A 16,363-nucleotide genomic window follows, 5' to 3' on the forward strand; every position below is an offset into this window, starting at 1 on the left:
TTTGGGTCGTCACCCCTCACTTGGGGGGGTGCTACCGGCATCTAGTGTGGGGAGGCCATGGCCAGCCCACAACAATAAGAGAACCCCCCCCCCCCACCCCGGGGGGTGTGGAGGTTGAGGAACCCTGGCATCAGCCATGGGCCTTGTGAGAGTGTTTTCCGGCACTCCCGTGCTGAGTCCCCCCCCGCCCCCCCACCTCGGAGTGTTACCTACCCTCCCTATCCTCCCCATCTCACCGCGTGTGGGTGGCCACAGGACAACTGTCTGCTCGTCTGTGCTGAAACGTGCCTTCACAGGGGACCGAGCCTTTCACTTGCAACCAGAATTAAGGCTAAAATGCAAATGTCCCCGGAAGAAGGACACGTAGAACCTGCGTTGTGATCCTTTCCTGAGAATCTGTAGGCAGAGGGCACGGGCACCGCAAGGCTGGGCTTTCCCGGGCACCAAGAGCAGGAAGCACGAACCTGTTCCCAGTGTTCCTGGTGAACTCCGGTTCTGCCCAGGCTCACTCTGGAAAGCACGACCCTCCTCACTCTCGGTGGGCCACGAGGCGCCCGAGGGCGCTGTCACAACCACAGAGTTCACGGAGGGCTGAAGATTCAGCCCAGAGCTATATATAAAACTGTATACATAGTTTTTATGCCAGTTACTTTGTGGGTCAGGATTACTGATGTCCACTTTGATTAGAATCATTATTTTCCCCGACGGGGCAGAGAGGGCTGTGTGCAATGTTTTAGCTTTTGCTTTGAATTAGGAGCTAGGGTGCTTTGCGGTGAGTCGCTAGTGGACGCTTAAAAGGGATTCATTCTAAAAGGAAAGGCATATGCTTTGAGCAAACTTGCTCACGAGCAGAGCACGAACGGCGGAACTACGTCAAGGAGGCATTATTTACAATGCATTGGGACCTGACATTTAAGTTACTTTGAATTCTCTTCTCACTGAAACTGCTTGATAGACAAACACCAAGTGATTCCTCAGCCAGCCCAACAAAAGCATCATTTTGACACAATTCTAAGTACAAAAATGCCACCACATTGTAAGGGGACAGGGAATTCGATGGCCAATGAGAAATTCACGACCTGTAGCCTCTGCTCCGAATCCCAGGGGCTTCCTGGGAGGGTGACGTAAGTCAGGCCACAGCCGTTGATGATTCCTTCTTTGTTTGGCCGATCCCTCGAAAACAAGTGTGGCACAGACCTGCCTTCTCTCCTAGGTTCGTTCTTGTCCCTGAAAGGTGTTTTGTGCTGAGGACAGGAGAGGTGGCTTCAGGACAGCCTGACACAGTGCTGCTGGGTTCCTGGAGGAGGAGCAAAGCCGGAAAGGTGCCTGCTGGGGACACTCACGGGGCCTCCTGGAGCTGCTGACCCCTGCAGGGAGGTGGCAAGTTCTGGCGGCTTCCCTCTGAAAAATTACCTTTTTCTTCCTAAAGAGACCCCCCCACCCCCGCCATTGTGGGACTGCTGCTTCTCCCTGTTCCACATTTCCCTCTGACCCCGGTGCTGGCTGTCCCGAGGGTGTCACCAAGTCCAGCTGAACTCCAGCAGCTCCTTTCCAGAGAGGCAGAGCCAGGGCCGCCTGGGGAGCCCAGCTTCGGGGATTCTGGAAGCTCCCCAGCCTTTCATCCAGCCCCCGCCGCAGGGGGGAAGCCACTGCCACCTTCCCCAGCCACACTCACTCCTGGTGTCACTCCCGGCACGCTGGCCAGTCTTTTCCCAAAGCCGATGCATCTGGACCTGCCGGCCACGCTTCATCAGCCCCAGCAAGGCCGTGGCTCCTCTGTGTCCTCCAATCTTCAGGAAGCTTCCCCAGCTTCCAAGCTGAGTCCACCCGGAGCTATGGCTAAGGAGTGAAACGGAGAGGCAGGTGCAGGCAGGAGGACAGGCAGGAGCCTGCATCCCCTTCGGGGCTCTGGCAGGGGTCCGGGACAGGACGAGGAAGACCTCCGGGTGCCTGAGAAACCACGCCGCTGGCGGAGAACCAAGAGGCAAGACCTCAGCTCCACACGCAGGTGGTTGCCAGGACCCGAGCTCGGAGGCCGAAACAGCACCAAGCAGCTCCTGAAGACGCCGGGCAGGTGGCCTAGCCGGCCACGTCTGCCCACACGGCGGGGACAAGGCAGCCTCGAGGTCCGAGGGTGCGTGGGCTCTGAGGTAGGATTGTAGGATCTGCTGCTAGGGGGGCAGGATCTACACAGCGTTGGCCTTGGCCGCTCAGAAAACAAGGGCAGTGTCTACACAAGCAGGTAGAACCGAGTAAACACAGTTGCTGCCGGTTTATGGGCTAAGTTTTATAAAAATCCAATCCAGCAAATGGACAAGGTACTCCTCAACCTCAAAAATAAAATGCTTGATAAAATATATTCTTTTTAAAAAGGAGAAAGGTTCGCCACCAGATGGAAAGGGAGGTGGCAGGTGACAAAGAGGAAGAGCAGGAGGGGACAGGAAGGTGCTCTGGGGACAGGACCGCGGCGGGCTCCGGGCTCAGACCCCCGAAAGCGAGCTCTGATTCTGAGAGATGCAAATGACTCTATGGGGACCTCCTGGGCCCATGAGGGCGCCCTGCTAGGGGGCTCGGCCTGGGCCTCTGGCACAGCCAGGCTCACCCCGGGAGTCTGGGGTGTAAGGGACATGCTGATATTGCTATTTCCTGCCTTCATTAGAGGACCTGCCCATCCCAAGGCAGAGGCACCACTGCCATGGGGGGCCATCTCCTACTTTCATGATGACAGTAGGGTGGGTCTGGAAGAAAAGGTAGGCAGACTCTAAGAGGCTTCCCCAGGGTCCCCCTGGGAGGACCAAAGCCTGGAAGAGAGCAACTCAGACAAGCTTGCAGTTCCAGAAAACAGCTGCCGGCCAGCAGACACGCTTCATGTGGTCACTCCAATTCCATTGTTTTCTTTTGTGTTTAAGGACTAAGAACTGACTGAATGCATTTTAGCAGACGTGTGTGTGTGTGTGTGTGTGTGTGTGTGACAGAGAGAGAGAGAGAGAGAGAGAGAGAGATGATTAATGAAGGACCAAAAGAAACCATTTTAAAGGTTCTCAATAGTTCAGTGGGAATGGTGAAGGTCAGTGGGAATGGTGAAGGTCAAGATTAATGCCCCTTTCTATCGACCTTGGATTAGGTCTGCAAGGGCATAATGTTGTGGAGACTCCAGGACTAAAAAAGCAAAAAGGAGAACCTTTCCTGGAGGAGATGAGAACCTGCAGCCTCGGGACAGAGAGGTGTCCCAGCAAAGGGTCAATCAACACTTGGGGAGTGGGATTCCGGAAGTGCCTTCCTGCCTCTGCTCTCAGGATGCCAGTCTCAAAGTTGGCCCTCCTCTTGCCCCCCCCCCCCACCAGCAAAAAAGACAAGCTTTGAAAACAGATGGCAGGAAACATAATCATAAACCCCGGATGCCTTCTCCCTCCCTCGAGAAAGTTCCTTCTCTGTGAGCATTTGTAATGTCCAGGAGGAATGAGAGAAACACACACGCAGCTTCACCACCGACCAGTGGCCACTTATTAACCAGCTGCCTCAACAAGCGTGGCCTGCAGACCTATTCTCACCCTCCAAAGAAAACATGTCTCTAAGATACTGAGCGGCTGCTGGGCTGCACCCCTCAAGGCGATCGTCCTGCCCTCGCGGGTCCTTCGACCTCAGCGAGGGATGGTGGGGATTTTCCCAGACGCCGGTGAACAGCTGGGGTCGGGAGGCTAGTTGCCCGATAGCTTTGGCCGCCCCAGGTTTGTTGGTACTTCCAATCCTGTGTGCAGGGTGACCTGGAAAAGATGACCCAGTCAGTGAGGATGGGGGAGGCCACTACGAGAATCCTGAGTGCTCAGACAGCCCAGCGGCCTCGTGCGAGGCCCCCTGTTCGCTGGGGTCGCCACAGACAGCAGCCTGAGGGCCTCTCTGTACTGCGGGGTATGCTGTTTATTGTCGCCCAGTCTCACTAACGTAATGTCCCCGAGTTCATCCTGAGGAGCCGGTCTGGGCCTGGGTTTCCCACCTTGTCCCAGGAGCCCCGGCAAGGCTGATGCTCCATTGCAGCAGGTGAACGGTTCTCATGGTTGTATATTTGTTTCTGCGTTCTTCCCATGGCCTTCGTTCCTTTCTTACATCTGTTATATTTCAGGCTGCCTCAAAGCCCTTTCGTGAGTGAGTGCAGGTACAAATCAATCAATCAGTGATTGATGTAGGCCTGTCAGTATTCACAGCCAGGACTCCCAGAGGGAGGAGGGCTCTGCTAGAAGCTAAGGGTAGTGCCCTCACGTTTCTCTCCCACCCTCGCCCCCTCACTGAGCTCCCATTTTGTCTCTGTCCACTTGGGGCCTCCCGAGCCCTCGCCAGCTCCCCAGGACTGGCTCCAGCCCTGAGATCTAAAAGCACAACATTCCTGCCTGCTTCAGGTGGGAGCCAGAGGGGGCAGGGAGGGGTGAGAGGGGGCAGAAGGAGACTCAAAGCCCCTGGGACTGGTCTCTCCCAGCCCCTCTGTGCTTCTCCTCTCTGGGGAAAGCCATACCTGAAAGGCCCCAGCGCATACCTGGCCATCGGCTCAAGCTGGGCAGGGGGCACTGACTTCCTCCTGATGGCTTAACGAATGCCTCCATCGCAACCGTCCCAGAAAATGGAACCCCCACCTGCCTCCCCCTCCATTCCCTTTCCCCCCCCTCCCTCCCACTGTGGCTCCACAAGCTGGCAGCTTAGCGCCTCCACTTATCTCAAGTGAACAAGTACGAACTGATCATGCCACAGAGGACCATCCCCGGGGAATGCCCAAGGGGAGCTGGTAGGTGGCTCTCTGCCTGGGCGGGCAGCAGTCAGCTTCTTTATAGCCCACATCGTCCAAGTGCACTTGGGAGGCCCCAGCACCCCGAGAGGAACAGCCAGAGGGGCTCCCGCCCGGAAGGGTAAGTGGTACCTGCACGTTGCGGTTGAGGCTGAGGGCTGGCATGAACACCCCGTCCACATGGCTGAAGGCTGTGGGGCCCTGCTGCTGCCCGTTGATGAAGAAGGTCAGCGTGTGCTTATTCAGGTCCAGGAGCACGCCGACAGTGGCCCCCTTGCACACACCGCCTTCCGTCCTGGGAAGAGAAGCCCCAGGAAGCCCCATCACCACCACATCTAGCCTGGGATGTAGGTGGTGGTTCAGAAGATGCTAGGAATATCCTCACCTAAAACACACAGCCCTCATGGAGGTGCAGGGAGCTGTTCTTCTGGGCCGTGAGACTTGCCTTGAAACGCACTCTCCAGTTAAGGGCCACACAGGAAGACCTTACCCTTCGTGTAAGTTTCCTTACCCCGGAGGGATGGGCTTGTTCAGTCCCTGAGACCTGGGCACCCAGGGAGTTAGGGTGTAGATGAGCGGGTCCCACCTGAACACCCGGAGCTTGGAGCCTGGGTAGGGAAGGCTCCTTTGCCCTCCAAGGGAAGGAACTAGCTTGGCACCCTTTATAGTTTTAACCAGCGAGAACGTTGAGATCCACAAAGAGGCAGAGAGCCAGCCCTTCGGGAGATCTCGAGGCCCACTCGACTTCAGCTGCTCTCCGAAACATCCCAGGGACTCTTGAACAGCCATGCGTGGCAGGGGACAGATGCTGAATCTGGAATCAAGTCCCCTGTCCCGAGTTGCCATCCCATGAGCGCCAGCGGTGGAGCCTTGAGACTAAATTGTGGAGCTCTTGATAAATGTCTGTGATCCCACATTCGGCAGTGGTGGGAATTCATATCGGCCCGCGAGAAGCATCTCTTCAGATGCTCTCCCCAGGCTCCCTGGCTGATCCGCTTCCTGTCTGTGGAAGAAGAGGGTCCATCAGACTCCCTTCCCTTAGCTGAGGGCTGAGGGCTGAGGTCTCATCCTCCACCCCAGCTGCTCGGCTCTGATGAGAAAACCATTTTTAGCCTTTCCTGATGGGGCAGGTGCTGATTAGCTGGGGGCTGATGGCCTGGCAGAGAGCACAGGAAAGTCGTGAGGAAAACTCGGTGCGCTGACGGGAAAGGCACTTCCCAGGAGGTCAAATTTCCCCAGGGCGGGAGGCGTGGGGTGGGGGTGGGGAGCGGTGTCAGGACCCCAGGACAGGATCCTGCAGGTGGGAAAAGGGAGCTACGACCGGGCTCCTGGTGCTATTCAGACACTGACCGCCGGAGGGCGGTAGAGACCGGCGTGAGGCGCAAATACGTGATTCCCACCCAAGCGCTGGCTGCCCCAGGTTCATGGGCTCCCCACCGCAGCCCCCTACCCGGGCTCCCTTGCCCCCCCGCCCCCCCCCCCCCAGAACCGGAGGACTCTGAGCCGAGTCCTGACAGCGCCGCGAAGTAGCCCTGTGACTTGGGACGCTTGTTTCACTTAAGCCCTTGGTCTAATGGGTAAAATGCCAATCACAATAGTACTTTTCGGAGGACTAAGGGAGATCATGGAAGTCAGGTGCTTCCTACAGCCTCAGGCACCAAGTAAGCTCAATAACGCTCCGTTATTACCCCCATCAGCCGTGTATCTGGGCACCATTTGGTTTAAGCAGGTAGAGATGGAGCTGGACTCCACTCTTTGGTTTGGGAACAGCGGCCGGGGGTAGATCCAGTGCCGGGTCAGCCCGCAGCACCTGGCAGCCTGCAACACCCAGTCAGCCTGCAGGGCCCAGGCAGAGGGGACAGACGGCCGAGGTGCTACCCTCCCGCAGGCCTCCAGAGCTAGAGGTCACTGCCAGAGAAATGGCAGGTGGGAGAGGTGCAGTCTGCTTCCCTGGGGACCCTCAGGCAAGTCCCTGCCCCAGATCAGGACTCCTGGGGCCAGAACGCTGAGAGCCTCCAGGCTCACTGACATGGCCTAGAGCTGGGCCCGTGAGGTTGGCTCCTCCTGGGGAGATGGCCCTGAGCAGGCCAGGAAGGAGATCGCGCGGGGAGAGGGCAGCTCCAGGTGACTACCATTCTTTATTTCTGGGCTCCTTGGCCAGTGCTGGCCTTAAAAGATTTTCCATCCCCCACCCCCACCCTGGACACACAGGCCGGGTATGAACACGGAATCCCTGGGTGAGGAGAAAGTAAGCACTGAGCTATGATGGGGGCGGGGGCCCACTGCCTTCTCTGAGGAGAGAGATCAAGGTGCCCACAAGTCCCTGAAGGAGCCCAGGTATCAGGGACGTCTTCCCAGGGTGACCCCAAAGGGCCCATCTTCCTGTGTCCACCCTGGTAACACCACTCCCAGGGCCGGCCTCAGAGTAAGGCAGCCCTAGCAGGGCCCTTGACAGAGTCCCCGGCAATGAGCACCCCAACAGTGCCTGCCACGCCCAGGCCTGCCCTTTTGGGGGCACTGTCTTGGGTCAAAGCCCACACAAGGCGGGGCGGTGTGGGGGGGTCACTGCCAGGGCAATGGCACCTGCTACGTCTGTAGAGACATGGTCACAGCCACGAGGACACCGGCTGTGCCCCTGGCTGACAGTGTCTAAAGGGAAACGGAGCAGAAGTGGGAAGGGAGTGGCAGCCGAGGAACCTGGCAGAGCCTGGTCGTGTGGCTGGCCGGGTGACCTGTAAAGCCACATGCCCTGGGGCCACTCTAGTCTCTGTTGCATGCTGTCCCTTGGGCACACACTCACTTCTGCCTGGAAATGGGACACCCAAGTGGCTGAAAGGCCTCTCCCACATTCCTGATGCCTAGCAGAAGGGATGCTGTCCCCCACAGGAGCCTCATTCCCCAACTGCCCCCCGCCCCCCGCCACTGGCAACGCACCTGTTGGTGTGGGAGTTGCAGTGCATGAACCAGCTGCGGTTGTTGTCCACGTACATGGCCCAGGCCTTGTCGTCCTTGCCCAGCATCATGTCCTTGACCACGCTGGCCCTGGCCACCCCGAAGGCGGGGTCTGGGTGGTTGTCGTACCGGTCCACGTGCAGCTCCCAGTAGTGCACGCCCTTGGAGAACGCGGCTGTGCCCAGCACCACCCGGTCGTCATAGCTGCTGCAGGTGGCCGTCTGGTTGTCATTGGATAAGATGATGTCCCGGTGCCCAGAGTTGGGGTCAAAGGTGAACCAGGCCACTGGAAAGGAAGGAAGCAGAGTCAGGGATGGGACTCGCTAGCAGTCTCCGACCTGGGCTCGGAGACAGACTCACTCACCCACATCTCCCAGCAAGTTGGCATCCAGCATCACACACGCTCTTCCCTGTGTGATTCCCAGGCACACACAGGGACACACGCGCACACACGCGAATACACACACACACACACACACTCCCCGATCTCTGTTCATCCAAGCTCTCGGTCCCACGAACCCAGCCTTGCCAAGGAACGCAGATATCCGAGCCCCGGAGTCCCAAATCTAAATGCATTCTATGGAGTCTTGGTTTCCGACACCCTTCCGTTACACTTCCTATGCCGTTGTAAGTTAAAGAGGAAGGAGGTAATCCCTGCCCCACTTTGTGGGTGTGGGATCCGAGACCCGGAGCGGCGAAGTGATATAACCAAAGTCCCCACGCTCCATCCTCCTGTTTCGCAGTCCTCCTTCTGTTCTCCGATATCCTCAGGCTGCGGGACGTGAGGTCCTGACTCTAGAATCGTGACCACAGTGCTCAGGGCAAGAACTACTGTTCTGCAGGGCGGAGGGCACCTAAGGGCAGAAAGCTGGTCATCTTCAGAAAAGCGTCCCCAGCCGTGCCCTTGACAACAGCATCTGCCCCTGCCCTCTCTCCCCTGCGTCCTGGGGAGACAAGCCAGGCGTGTCACATCTTCCTCAGGGCGACTGCAGGATGTGCTGGGATGCACGATGACTATAAACAGGATTGACACCATCCTGGGATGCCCGGGTTAGCAGGGCAGGCTCTTGTTGGGACATGTTCGTTATTTACATCATCTCCTCCTGCTAAGGACACAGATGACCAACATCCCACTGATGCTGATGTGCTCCTCTTGCCTGAAACCCGAAAGGACGCAGCTGGGTATGTGAGCCATCAGATCTGGGCTCTCGTGCCAGGTGTTCGAGGGATAGTTTCCCACTGGGGGGAAGGTCAAACCCAGGGACTAAGTGGCCTTTTCTCCAGGTCTGTCCTACGCAGTCTCAGTCCCTGGGTCTCCCTGAGCCTCTCACATCCTTGTCTCCTTTCCCACGCCAGCAAATGGGGTGAAGAAATGGCCTTTTTTGTGTGTGTGTGTGGCTCATGAGTAGGGAGAAGTAGTCAAGGGGCCGTGGTGAGAAGGGCAGGGACAGGGCTGGGAGGAGACACATACATTTCGCTGCTGCCGAATTTCCTCCATCCCTTCACTCCCCTGCCCTGCACAGCTGATAGTCTCCCCCCACCCCTCACCCCCTGCCATCCTCCTTTAGAAGCTCATCCGCCCGTGCCTGAATCTGGTCCTCCCCCAGCACCCCAGTGCTCACCGTCAGATGTCTGCAGGACTACAGTTTTACTATAAGGCCCGACGCCGGAGGAGTTGAAAGCCTTGACCCTGGCATTGTAGGTACTGTTGAAGTGAAGACCATCGATGGTGCACAGGGTCTCCTTGCCCACATACACTTCCTAAAAGACAGCCAAGACTGCTCAGGAGGTGCCTCCGTTATTTGGAAAGTTTCTCTTAGCAACATGTTGACATTCAAAGTGCTAGCACCTCAGCAGAGTTCTTGAACAAGGGACATTTGGAGGACTGGAGGCAGGGTCATAGACCGTGTCCAAGTTGGGCACAAACTCTATTCCTGGCTGGCCAGCCCCTCTGCCCGTGAGAATGTGAGGTGTGACGGGGTCTTAGGGAGGCGGGGAGGGATGGCAGGTGTGTAGCCAGCTAGGCAGCTGCCCGAGAATGTCCTACCTCTGCTGAGGCCAGCCGATCAGATAGGACCCTGGATCCCAGGGACACCCACTCCTCCAGGAGGGGTGGAGGTGCAGAAACCCCCACCTCCTTCTTGGTTGTCGGCGGGAATTTAAGCTAGTGAACATGAGCTAAAGCAGCTAATAAACAAAATAAGCAATACTTTTAAAAGAAGGGTCATCACAGGGGCGCCTGCGTGGCTCCGTCGGTTAAGTGTCCGACTTCGGCTCAGGTCATGATTTCACAGGTTGTGTGTTCGAGCCCCACGTTGGAGCCTGCGCTGACAGTGAGGCGCCTGCTTGGATTCTCTCTCCCTCTCTCTCTGCCCCTCCCCGACCTGTGCTTTCTCTCTCTCTCTCTCAAAATAAATTTAAACAAAAAAAAGAAGAAAGGTCATCACCCATGATGGGAAAAAGTGGACAGAGGAAGGGTGTGACCAAGCACAGGTGGGTTCAGGTGGGTTTGGGCCGGGATCGCTTCTGGATCGAGAGGGGCATTTCGCTCCCCTCCCCAACTTCCGCCACCCCTGAGGTTGCCATCTTCCCCTCGCTGGCCCCCCTGCCCCCTGAACGGCTTTGCTCATGGCCTCCTGAGAGGTGAGACATTTCTGCAGGGGACCCCAAAGATCTGTTAGTAGGGATTGACTTTGTTCCCCACTCACTTCAAACTTACCTTTGTCCTATTAACTCCCTCAAATGCACAGCCCTGCATCCCGTCCTGTGTCACCATTTCTACTTGGTCTAAAACATCTTTCCTCTCTTGTTGTCTAGGCGGTTCACTCTTCATTTGTTATGCCAAGTCATTAATAATAACAGCTGGGTGCAAGGCATTGTGTAGGGCATTTTAATCCTCACACAACGCTTGGATGTTGTTATTGGTTTGTTGTTGTTGTTGTATTTCATACAGAAGGAGACTCGGAGAAGGTTGGAAACCTGCCCAAGATCCAGATGAACCCATGTGGAAGCCAGGGTTCAAATCCAGGCCTGCCTGCACTGAAAGCCGACACTCTTCCTACTTTAATAGGTGGTTCCTCATAAATTCTAGCCCTTGTATCCAGCTTTTGCTGGTGGCTATGTCTCAGAGGGAAGGGGCCATCAGTATGTGAGCCCTGTGGCTGCTTCTTTTAACATCCGGAAACAGTCTTCCCTTCCCGTTTCAGAAACAGGGCTCTTTTCCTGGTTTCCAGTCCAGGAGTTCTTTCCAACCTTAGCTTCTCTGCACAGCCACAACGACTGAGGTTCTGCACCCAGTGAATGATCTGCCATTCCTCAACTCCGCTGTCCCCTAAATTGCCCATATATTCACACGGGGCCCAGTAATTCCCAAGGGAAGGCTGCTATTATTTCCCCAACACTTACGTTCTTGTAGGGTAGGTCTCAAACAGAAAATGAAATGACCTATGCATAAATCCCTTTGAGAGAAACGAAAGGAATATTGATCTTCAGCAAGATTTGTTCAATGGGGCAACCCCCCCAGGAGAAGGGATGTCGGAACTGTCGTGGTTGCAGTGCTTTGTTCCGGAACATCTTTATGCAGTCTCCTCGGGAATGGAAAAGGAGGAGCTCTAAGAAAACCCTGGTCAACAAAGCAACTTGACAGTGACCTGAACTTTGCTGTGTGAAAACTCAGGGAAGAGTTCTTTAGGGGGCCTGGCTTTGGGGGGTCTCCACCGGATGGGGGAGTAGAACACCATTTTCTGGCTCACTAAGAGCCTCTCTTGTCCCCATGACATTTCATCCCTGGAAACACGAAGGTAGAAGTTCATCTCAACCCAACGGCCATTTACCAAGTGGCTGTCCTCACCCACAGAGCATCTCGCCAGGTAGAACAGTCAGTGACCCAGGTGGGACAAGGAGGGATAGAGCCTTGAGGGAGTGGCGGGGGAGAGGGGCGAGGGGGGGGGGAGCCTGTGTGAGCGGGGATATCTGGGAAGGTGCTGAGGAATAGCCGGGACTGCACTGGTGGGGTGAAGCAGGAAGTAGATCAGGGCAGGGGATACCTTTCCCGAGCTCTTCCTCTGCCTCAGACCTGTGTCAGTCTCCGCAGAAAGGCCATCCTAAACTTTCTCTGTGGCTGTCACCTCTGCCTGCCCCAGCTGTCCAGACGTAGCCCCCGACAGAGAAACCCCATTTCCCAAGGTTCCAGACCCACCAGCCCTCTGTGTTTGGGCCAACGCCCTCTAGGGGCAGCAATGGAGCCAAGGGCAGTCCAGAGGCCTCCGCGTTAGGACCCCCCAGTCCAGCATCAGGGCCTCACCCGGAACTGGCCCCCGTCGCCGTCATCCAGCTCCAGGATGTAGCCGTCCACGGGGCTGTGGGTGAAGGGCGGCATCCTCCAGGCCAGTGTGACACTATTGTTGTGGGTGCAACACTTCTCCAGCTGCAGCAGGGGGCCGGGCGGCACTGTGACAGGAACAGGAACGGCGGGTTCAGCTCACGGACCCCGGCAGCATGCCAGACACCTGTGTGGACTCTCCTCCCCCATCGCAGGGCCCCCCCGCCCCCAGGAGGAATGGTGGCGCCACCCTGCGGTCCCTCCCAGCCTCTCGCAGGCACACCTCAGGCCCGGGATCTCAGTCTCAAGGCTGGCAGAGGGAGGGTGGGGGCAGCGTGATCTCAGGTGACGTGCACTTCCACCCTGTCCTGGAATCTGGGGTGGGAGGTGGGAGAGGCATGGCCCGTGCCTCCACGACTCTGCATCTGGAGCCCCAAGGAGGAGCCCCACCTACCCACTGAGAATCCCTAGTTTTGAGTCTCAGACCCACAAGGAGCCCGTGAGGGTTGCCAACAGAGCCGGGTTCCAAGTGCCTCGGAGCCACTGCGGGGCCAGCGTGCAGCTGACACTAGGCTGGGAAGGTGCTGGTGGGGTGAATTCAAGGACGCATTTAAACCTTTGGCTGGAAGCACGTTAGAGGCCCAGGGAACCAGAGCCGGGAAGGAGAGGCAATCAGAGTATCCAGTGGTCCACCCTCGGAATCAGGGATTTGAATCAAATGTTATCATGGTAAGTTCTGTCACAGCAAGATCCAGAGAAAGCTTTTATATTCTAGCCTTGTTCCGGCTCCGGAGATTTTAGAAATAAATACAGTCCACACTGACAGTTTTTAAAGGGAAAACTGCAACATCAGATTTGTAAAACTTCCAGATTTCCATTTGGCTCCCATTATTAGGGGTGTCTCCCAGATTTCCCCCCATGGTTTAGCTGGGTGCAGCCCTGTCTTACTTACAGACTTGGTCTCAAGGCTGGCTGAGCGTAGCTGACTCCCCCGGGGCCTCGGTTTACAAACAGGTAGGGGTCCCCCTCTATCCCTAGGCTCTCCCACGCCCTCTGTGAATCCCTCCCGGAGCAGCGTCCAGAGCGGCTCCAGGCCTCCACCTTTGGCACCTCAGCTTTCCCGAGCCCCCCTGTCTTCTGCCGCACCCCTGCACACTCTGCCAGGCTCCTCCTGCTCCTCAGCACCACGTCTCATTCACACCCAGGGCAGGCAGCCTTTCCAAACCTGGCCCGAGGTGCAAACCGAGTGTGGGAGGGAGCACGCAGATGTGCAAGACTCCTGTTTCATCTTTGGCGTAAAAATGGCCACACGTTTGGCGGGTAAGGATTTCCTGCGCTCACAGATTCTGCAGGTGTAGCACTCCATCCTTCGATATTCTGGTTTAAAAAAACCAAACAGCTTCCTTGCCTCTCCTGAATGTGGCCTCGATGCCTCTGGAGAGGCGGCCTTTGGATCAGGACTGGTTCGGGCCATCGTTTGCTACTTTGTAACCTGGTGCAAGCCACGCAACTTTATTTGACCCTTAGCCTGTGTCCCTCGTGGCTCTCTGAGCTCACCTCCCAGCCTCCTCCACCTTGTTCATTCTGCTCTCACCTCTGACCTTCTTGCTCTTCTTCTTGGAACCCAGAAAATGGATTCCTGCCTCAGGGCCTTTGCATTTGCCACTCCTCTGCCACCTGGAATGTTCTTTCCCTATATTGCATCTCTCTCCCCTCAAAACATCCCGCTTTCCCCAAAAGCCTCTTTTGGCCATGAGACGATGTATCTGTGTACTGTCTGTTTACTTCTCTGGAATATCAGCTGAGTCTTGTGAGCGAGTGTGTTGACTTGTTCAAAGCGATGTCCTGCACCTAGAACACTGCCTGGCACAGGGTGGACACTCACTAAGTGTCTGAATAAACAAAGAACCCTCTTTTACAAAGGAACTTGGACTCAGACTGGGATGCCACCCGCCCTAGGTCCTCCAGCTACCCAGGGTGACCCAGGCTGAACTGGGACTTGGGCCCCGGCCTGTGACTCGGGCGGCCTTCCCCTCCCGCTCTGCCTCACTCTGTGTGTCACCCATCTTCTGGTGACACTAAGCTGCCCCCCTCAGAGTGGATGCCCCTTCCAAAAGAGGCACGGACAGAACTGGGCCAACCACGGCTCACCCCTACATTTCATCTGGATGAAGTCCAGCTGGTGGATGGCTTGCAGCAGCGGCTCACTGTCCAAGGTCAGGTCAAACTCCGCAGACACTTTTGGCTCCAGGGCGCCTTTGACCCACTGCTCCTGAGACACCTGGACGCGCTTGATCAGAGCATCTGAGATCTTAAAGGGGAGCACAGAGTTTAGGGTTTCGATGTGCAAAGGGAAAATCATGCAGCAAGTGATGGGTTAGGAGGAGGGGCTTGGTGTCTGTGGCTTGGGGACAGGAAGGGGCTGTGTCAGCCATATGCTCTCAGGCCAGCCAGGGCAGGGAGTATATGATCCCTGCCGGCATGCCACCGTGCAAATAAAAGTGAACTGTATTGTTTAAATCGTATTTTAAAAGGGCAATAATTTAAATGTAAAGAAGAACCTGCTATCTAAAGGTATCAGGTGGGGCGCTCGGGTGGCTCAGTCGGTTGAGCGTCTGACCCTTGATTTCAGCTCAGGTCATGATCTCATGGTTGGTAGGATCGAGGCTGGCGTGACAGTGCAGAGCCCGCTTGGGATTCTCTCTCTCTTCCTGTCTCCCTACCCCTCCCCTGGCCTCTCTCTCTTTCTCTCTCTCTCAAAATAAATACACATTAAAAAATATGAAGATATCAGGCCAAACCGTTTTGTGAAGCAAATATGCAAAAGCATTCTTCCTTATACTGCTTTTGTGAGATCCAGTACTTTGCAAAGTGAAACATACTAGCAGTTCCTCCCAGGGTCTGAAGAGAGCGCTTCCTGTATCCCCGGAATTTTGAAGCTTGCTCCCCACAGTGTGTCCTCCCCCTCCCCCCAAGTTGCTCCAAACTGTCCCTCCATTGCACTCCCAGCTCTGCTGTCTTCCGCTGGAAAGTCCTGCTCATTCAGACACTTACATGTCCCTGTCGAGCCATCCTGTGAACCCTTCATGGGGACTAGTGAAGGGGGCCATCATTTCCCCATAGATGGAGGGCTGAGCCCCTGTCACTGCCCTGTCCTCTAGAGATGCTCGTGGCCCTGAGTCAGCCTGGCTGTTGGAGGGATGCCCTGGCAAGCCTGCATGGGCTCTGCAGGCAGCAGCCATCTGTCCAGGCCTGTGGCACTACGCACATTGAGGTAATGGGCCGTGTGGATTCTGCTAACTCACTTCCTCCAAGCCTCCAGCTTGTTTGGCAAAGACTGTCCTTTCCCATTTGTGGAGAAAATGTTGAGTTGGGGTCTCTGGAAGTCAGAGCATAAATGCACGACACGTTGGCCCTAGGTATTATGACATTTGACCTCCTCTTTTAACGAGGGCACAGAATCAGGGTCACAGCTAGCGAGAGTCAGACGAGATGACAACCTGGGTCTTCGGGAATTTCTGAGCAAGGGAGAATCTACTCAATTCCAAGCCACTGGTAGGGACCGTCCTAAAACTCCGGATAGCTTGGGAAGCAGTGGTGGATTTGGAGGCAGGAAGCCAAGCCTCCCTGGGTCCTCCCAGTGCACAGGCTCACCTGTAGGAAGCCAGAGGGGTCGTTCTCCTTGATCACCTCTAGGCAGTACTCCATCAGCCCGGTTGACTGACGCAGCTTCAGTGTGCAGTGATTGATCTGGTCCCAAACCATCTGTGATGAAAAGAACCCCTAGTAACCATCTCATCAGAGGAGGGGCAGCCAGGCTGCAGTGGAAGTTGGAGAATTAGCACAGAGAAAGCCCTAGACGCTGCAGCACTGGTCTGCGCCACCTTGCACCCTCTCCTCTGGCTGTTCTGCTCCTGAGCTCCACGCGCCCTCTTCCTTGGGGAATAAAAGGACCCACCGCCCAACAGAACAAACTATCTGCCTGAACCCTGGGCACTAGAGAAAGTGCACGGTCTGAAACTGTCCACGTGACCAGTGACCACCTCCTGTCTTACTTTTCATCGTTGGTGGTCGTGGATAACTCCATGGGCTCGGCCTCTTCACTTGGAAACCATGGGCTATCCCCAACATGCATTCCTCCTTTCCTTGAAAGTAATATTTCTTGCTTCAGTTGGGAAATGTCTATGAAATCGGTTGAGCCGTCAAGGCAATGAAGCCGTCCTCTGTCAACGCAGAGCGTTCACGGCACCTGCCCGGAGCAGGAGCCCAGCGTCCCGTGAGGGGACACCCTCCCCTTCCCGTGGTGGATATTTAAC

At 56.1% G+C, this 16,363-nt stretch overlaps 1 protein-coding gene across 2 annotated transcripts in view; it reads right to left on the bottom strand.

Annotated features, from left to right (window-relative positions):
• Nucleotides 1-245: 245 nt before the first annotated feature.
• The window catches only part of TRIM67 (tripartite motif containing 67), a 53,536-nt gene continuing 37,418 nt past the window's right edge, over nt 246-16,363 (bottom strand). Inside the window, exons 5-11 of one of the 2 annotated variants that reach the window (XM_047826378.1) lie at nt 15,702-15,812; nt 14,199-14,358; nt 12,030-12,175; nt 9,349-9,487; nt 7,709-8,012; nt 4,907-5,069; nt 246-3,764 (exon numbers count right to left, since the gene is read on the bottom strand). In XM_047826378.1, the coding sequence (XP_047682334.1) occupies nt 3,699-3,764; nt 4,907-5,069; nt 7,709-8,012; nt 9,349-9,487; nt 12,030-12,175; nt 14,199-14,358; nt 15,702-15,812 (1,089 nt within the window). In that variant the 3' untranslated portion in view covers nt 246-3,698. The remainder of the gene's footprint in view (nt 3,765-4,906; nt 5,070-7,708; nt 8,013-9,348; nt 9,488-12,029; nt 12,176-14,198; nt 14,359-15,701; nt 15,813-16,363) is intronic. The other variant, XM_047826379.1, reaches the window with a different exon arrangement.

This window comes from Prionailurus viverrinus, chromosome D2 (assembly GCF_022837055.1).
Source record: "Prionailurus viverrinus isolate Anna chromosome D2, UM_Priviv_1.0, whole genome shotgun sequence".
NCBI lineage: Eukaryota > Metazoa > Chordata > Mammalia > Carnivora > Felidae > Prionailurus > Prionailurus viverrinus.